Below are 7127 nucleotides of genomic sequence, written 5' to 3' on the forward strand. Positions count from 1 at the left end.
AAGTCTTTTTTCTCATTTAAAACTCATATTTTTATGCCGAAAAGTGAAACTGAAATCTTTTTCGGGTTAAAAATTGAAGTACAATTTTCGTGGAAGACTTACTTCTTGTTGCAATCATATATTTTAATGTTAAAATGTAAAAATAAAGTATTTTTTGGATGGAAATTCAATTTTTATTTATTCTGTATTTTTTATTTACAAATTTATCAGTTTTAGTAGAGATTTCATCATTCTTGGATAAAATTGCTACTGTTGCTTGAAATTTAATCTTTTCTCTGCTCGAGGATACAATTTTTGTTGTTTAAATTTTTGGTTGAACCACTTTTTTAAGAAATCATTTTTTTAGGCAGTATTCGTATTTTAGTTTAAAATTAATTTCTTTGGTTGAAGGTCTAGCTATTTTGCTAAATAATAATTTTTCTGTTGAAAATTCAATTTTTTGCGAAAAATTTACACACAAATATTATTTATAATGAATAAAATACCATTCTGTATAAATTTGGTGAGTAAAGTTTAGTATATAGTTGTCTTCAAAATAAAAATGTGAGTAAGACTATAGATGAACGAAGTTTATATGTAAATAACTACGTTATATAATATACTTATTATATTAAATGTCGAAAAAAATTCTTATCATAAAAAATGGGCTTTGATTATATATTTAATATAATGAGTGTACATACAGCATAGATATATAAGAAGTGGTTAGCCTTAACTTCAGTTATAGTTTCTTTCTATTTATATTTTGAGGGCAAATATAGACTTAATGATTTATATTAAAATAAAGAACCAAAAAGAATTTTTTAACCTCTAGGAATTTTCAGTTGCAGTAAATGAAAATTCCTAACCTGCAACATAATTTTGTGATACATGTTACTGGAGTTTCATGCATTTACTGTTGCTGAAATTTCTGTTACAGTTTCGGAAAATTTAGAAACAGTTTCTGCATAAAGCTTTAGTGATGCGTCTGTGAACATTCCTATAGAAATTTCTAACAGATTATTCTAGGTTTAGATACCTCCACTTCAGTGATCCCAGATCTGAAACGAGACGTGGTCCAATACTATCTCAGATCTATGTCCATGTGCATTTAGTAGGAGACGATGTAAATCTTGGGTTGCGCGCGCAAACCATTTCTCCTCTTCAGCATTTGAAAACTCGAATGTGCACGATTGCCGGTCGGAACACTTCGGCGATTATATTTATATCTCTATCTGCTTTGAAATAAATTGAAGAGATTGAGATTTTAATATTTCCAGATTTCGATGCTGGCCATTCTCATAATTTGAATTCTTCGCGGACGGCATACATGGGGGTCGCGGGTTCCGTCAATGCCTACTATATTTTTTCCCACCCGGGGATGTGTGGGTGCGATGCGTCCGGCTAATAGGCCGGCACGTGCACCGGATGTGGCCAAGGAACGTATTTGTTGGCGGGCGGGGGTGTGGCTAGCCCCGCTGGCGGCACTTCCTGGGCGGCGGCTGCGCAACGCGCCCGACGCTGACGCGTCCGACGATTTGGGCGAGAGCCCTGGTTGATTCCTGGCATAAGGGGTGTCCGGTCTCCGTTAATCGGGATCCTTCGCGCGCGGCACCTAATCTGACAATGAGTCGGAGCTAGCACGTCAGAGGTTTCCCTCCAGCACCGCGACCCTCACTCACTGTCCTAGCTAAGGGAACTCAGCACTGCGGGAGTTTCTTCCCGGCACCGGCAAACCCACCTAACCACTGGAAAATAGACGAGCACGTTAGGGATAAGCCCCAGCACCCAATGCCTATTTTCCACCTATCTAACCTAACCACTTCTAACTTGTATCGTTCACTACACGAAACACTTACGCGTCACCCATCGTCCGAGCGATGACCCGAAAATTGTGACACTCACGGCCGAAGGAAAAGAACACGGAGGGAGCACTATAACGAGGGTGCCCCACGAGCGTAATACGTAGGAGGATGATCCTAGGAGATGGTGGTGAATCGGAGAACTTCACGTCGATTCCTAGAGTAGCGTGTTTATTTGGCAAGGTTCGAAGACAGAGCGGATCTGCCTCCGTACAAATCTCGATGAGAACTGTTACTTACGAGCTACGCTGTCTCCCGGTAGACGCGAGTGAAGCTGGCCGAGAGCAGTGGGAGCAGCGGCGTGCCCGCCGATTGGCTGCGAGACCAACAACGGAGTCGCAACCAAGCGGTGGAGGAGTGTTGCCTCGCACGCACTACCTCGGTCTCCAAGCGTCGACCGGAAAATTCTTAAAAATTAATAATCTTTAACTTGAAATTAAAAATACAAGGAATTATTAAAAATTTTTGTGATTAAAACTGCTATTTACACTCGATCGTAGCTTCATGATTCCGAAAGAATCATGAAGCTACGATAAATGGAACGGAAGTTGGAATTTTACGCTAAATTGTTCATTTAAAAACGTTAATCAATCATTTACATTGCACGGATTAATCCCTAAGGACCCCCTTTTATCCTATTTATTTTAAATTTTCGTATTCCAACATTCCTTCCCTTTTAATTCAAACTCTAATTAAGATTTATCTATTTACATTTCTATAATAGATTGTGAGGCCATTTAATCTTAAACTAATTACGATCTAAGTCTAATGTGCTAACCAAGAGGGGGGGATCGTGTCATCTGACGGATTGTTTATTTATTTATTTTTTTATTATTAAATTAATTAATTCCCTCTTTTTTCTTTGAATAAAAGGGGCCGCGAGTGCCTCGGCCGTCCGACCATCTGACCCAAGGCGAATCCTCGAGACACGGTGGATTCGGTCAATTATTTATAATTTAATTGTTCATTAATTTTTCTCTTTTTCTTTACTCATGATTATCCGAACACCGCGCCTCGAGGTGCCGGTTGAGATCCCCGATATCAGCCCGTGCGCCAGAAAAGGAGAGGTAGAGAGGACGGAAGATGCAAGTGAGCGATGAAGGACAGGGAATAGCGCGCATGGGAGGGAAAGAGAGAAGCACTGGCGTACGTGACTGAAGCCTGTCATGTTTTCGCACGGAACGAAAACATGACGGCAGGCTAGTATCTTCATCAGCCGGAGGACCTTTTCGGCGTTTCCCGTTACTTGCTGGACGCTCGAGGTTCTCATCTTTGTCGTTCTGACATACATCAAAATGATAATATTTGGGTGGAAAATTCGATTATTCGCATAAAGTTGAACTACTCAGTGAAAAAATTAATTTTGTTCTTATTAAGGATTCATAATTATAGTTGAAAATTCAACTATTTGCCTTTAAATTGGGTTAAAAATTCAGCTGTTTTGTATATAATACTTTTTTTGAATTTAAAATTAAATAATTTCATTTAAAGTTCATTTATTTTGTTGGAAATTGACCTTGTTTGGTAGAAATTTCATCTTTTTGGTTGAAAATGTATCATTTTTGTTCAAAAATGCAATTGTTTGGTTGAAATGTCAACTGTACATCTTATTGGGTTCAAAAGTCGATTATTTCACGAAGAGTTGAACTACTTTGTAAAGAAAAATAAGTTTTTTGTCAGCAAGGTTTTTTAATTATGGCTGAAAATTTAACTACTTTGTTGAAAGTTTACCTCTTTGATTGAAAACTCATATTTTTCGCTTAAAAAATAAACTTTTTGTAAATAATTCGTCTTTTTGACTTTAAAATTAAATAATTTTGTTGAAAATGCATGTATTTTGTTTGAAATATCTCTTTTTTTATAGATCATTAATTTTCTTGGTCGAAAATTCATCTCATTGGTTGGAAATTCAACAACTGTGTTGAAAATTAATTCTTTCTGTTAAAAACTATTTATCTTCATCTGAAATTGTAACTATTATAGGATTAATTAAAAATTAATCGTATATGTTGGTTAAGTTAGAAAATCGTTTGTTTATAGAACATGATTCTTCTTAGTCCAAAATTTACCTTGCGCCTTGAAAATTTAACAATTTTGTTGAAAATGACTTCAAATATTATTTCAGTCTAAAAAATTTTTATTTTCAACCCATTCAATTTGAAATCATTTAATTAAAAAAAGAAAATTTCGTTAATTATCAACAATATTTGACCATTCATTAAAAATAATCAAATAATCAATAATAAAACTTGAAATTTGAAACACGATGTGCATTTTTTCAGATTTAAAAGAAAAGCTTTTTGAGAATTGTAAAATATTTAAAAGCATAAAAAAAATTGTTGTGATTGCTAAGAAAATTGAAAATGATTTTTTACTTTTAAAAATTATTTTTAAGTGAGTATTTTAAAATATTTTAGAAAATTAAAAAAAAATCAGGACGATTTTAAGGCAATTCTTTTATGTTGCAGTTTTTTTAATTTTAGGAAAAATCTAATTAACAAAATATATCAATTTGCAACCCAAAAGTTTACATTTTAACAAAAAAAAATTAATTTTCTATCAAATAATTGGTTTTGTAACTAATACGATGTACAGGATAAAGTTTCGACCAAAAATGTAATAGTTCAATTTCCAGATAAAAACGATTTATTTTTAATCAATCCTAGAATAGTTACATTTTCATATTAAAATAAATAATTTTTAACCGAAAAAATAAATTTTTAACAAAGTTGTCAAATGATACATTTGCAACCAAAAAGATTAAATTTCTACCAAACAAGGTCAATTTCCAACAAAATACATGAACTTTCAACGAAATTATTTAATTTAAATGCAAAAAGAGCATTATTTACAAAAAAGCTGAATTTTTAACCCAATTTGAACTATAATTTCTGGTCAAAAAATCACGTATTTTGTTAAAAATTCGTCTTTTTTGTAGAAATCAAATTTATTTATGGAAAATGTATACGTTTTGATTGAAAATTACATTTTTCGGTTGAATTATCAACTGTAAATATTTTTTGTTCGCAAAGTCGTTTTGTTGTATATGCAACTGTATTGTTTAAAATGAAAATGATCATTTTTGGGTGGAAAATTCGATTATTCATTTAAAGTTGAACTATTTAGTGAAAATATTAATTTTTTCTTATTAAGGATTCATAATTATAGTTGAAAATTCAACTATTTGCCTTCAAATTGGGTTAAAAATTCAGCTTTTTTGTAAATAATACTCTTTTTGAATTTAAAATTAAATAATTTCGTTGAAAGTTCATGTATTTTGTTGGAAATTGATCTTGTTTGATAGAAATTCAATCTTTTTGGTTGCTAATGTATCATTTAACAACTTTGTTGAAAATTTATTTTTTCGGTTAAAAATTATTTATTTTAATCTGAAAATGTAACTATTTTAGGATTGATTGAAAATTAATCATTTTTATCTGAAAATTGAATTATTCCATTTTTGGTTGAAACTTTATGCTGTACATTGTATGAGTTAAAACACCAATTATTTAATAGGAAATTAATTAATTTTGTTAAAAAGTAAGCTTTCGGGTTGTAAATTGATATATTTCGTTAATTAGATTTTTTTCCTAAAATTAAAAAAAATGCAAAATAAAAATATTGCCTTAAAATCGTCTTGATTATTTTTTTTTTATTTTTTAAAATCTTTTCAAATACTTACTTAAAATTAATTTTTAAAAATGAAACATCATTTTTAATTTTCTTAGCAATCACAATAATTTTTGTTATTCTTTATAAATATTTTACAATTCTCAAAAAGCTTAATTCTTTTATATTTTCAAAAATCTACATCGTGTTTCAAATTATTTGAAATAATTTCAAGTTTTAAATTAATTTTGAATCTTTTTTCTAATTAAAATTGTAGCGTTCAATCTTAAAATTTAGCTCATTACAAATTTAACAATTCAAGGCTTTCTATTTCGAACCATTCTGTTCAAATTTGTATAGTTTTTAACAGTTGTTCGTAATGGATTGTTTCAAATGAACGGTTAAATATTGCTGATGATTACTGAAATTTTCTTTTTTTTTTAATTAAAAAATTTCGAATTGAATGGGTTAAAAACAAAATTTTTTTAGACTGAAATAATATTTGAAGTCATAATTAAAAATAATTTTATAAACTAATATCTATTCATTCTTTAATTTTAAACAGATTCAGAATCATCTCGTAAAATCAATCATTTTGTAATTTTTAATACCTTAAATTAAATTTAAAACATTTTATTTTAAAATTCTTTTAATTAAAAAAAATCATAATCGAAAACAAATTAATTAATTTTCTATCAAATAATTGGTGCTTTGACTAATACAATGTACAGGATAAAGTTTCAAACAAAAATGGAATAGTTTAATTTCCAAATAAAAACTGTGATAAAAAATATAATTGAAAAAGAATAAGAACTAATTTTCAACAAAATTGTTAAATTTTCAAGGGAAAAGGTGAATTTTTGAGCAAGAATATTAATGATTTATGAAAAAACGATTTTCCAACTTTATCAATATATACGATTAATTTTTAATTAATCCTATAATAGTTACATTTTCAGATAAAGATAAATAATTTTTAACAGAAAAAATTAATTTTCAACATAGTTGTTAAATTTTCAATTAATCAGATGAATTTTCGACCAAGAAAATTAATGATCCGCAAAAAAAGACAAAATTTAAACAAAATACATAAATTTTTTAAGAAATTATTTAATTTTAAAGTCAAAAGGAGGAATTATCTACAAAAAGTTGAATTTTTAAGCGAAAAATATGAGATTTCAATCAAAGAGTTAAACTTTCAACCAAATAGTTAAATTTTCAACCATAATTAACGAACCTTGTTACAAGAAAAGGTATTTTTTTTACAAAGTAGTTCAACTCTTACTGAAATAATCGACTTTTAAGCCCACTAAGATTTACAGTTGATATTTTAACCAAACAATTGAATTTTTGACAAAAATTATACATTTTCAACCAAAAAGATTGAATTTCCACCAAACAAGGTCAATTTACAACAAAAGACATGGACTTTCAACAAAATTATTTAATTTTAAAGTCAAAAAGAGGATTATCTACAAAACAGCTGAATTCCTAACCCAATTTAAAGGCAAGTAGGTGAATTTTCAACTATAATTATGAATCCTTCATACGAACAAGATTAATTTTTTTACTGAGTAGTTCAACTTTGAGTGAATAATCGAATTTTCCATCCAAAAATGATGATTTTAATTTTTAACAATATAGTTGCATTTACAATAAAACGACTTTGAAACCAAA

The 7127-nt window shown here is 29.7% G+C and overlaps 1 protein-coding gene across 1 annotated transcript in view; it reads left to right on the plus strand.

Moving 5' to 3' along the window:
* Positions 1-1952: 1952 nt before the first annotated feature.
* Positions 1953-7127, plus strand: part of LOC117178492 — a 15703-nt gene continuing 10528 nt past the window's right edge. The window contains exon 1 of the mRNA XM_033369919.1: positions 1953-2223. Within this exon, the coding sequence (XP_033225810.1) occupies positions 1953-2223 (271 nt within the window). The remainder of the gene's footprint in view (positions 2224-7127) is intronic.

This window comes from Belonocnema kinseyi, chromosome 8, assembly GCF_010883055.1.
Source record: "Belonocnema kinseyi isolate 2016_QV_RU_SX_M_011 chromosome 8, B_treatae_v1, whole genome shotgun sequence".
Taxonomy (NCBI): domain Eukaryota; kingdom Metazoa; phylum Arthropoda; class Insecta; order Hymenoptera; family Cynipidae; genus Belonocnema; species Belonocnema kinseyi.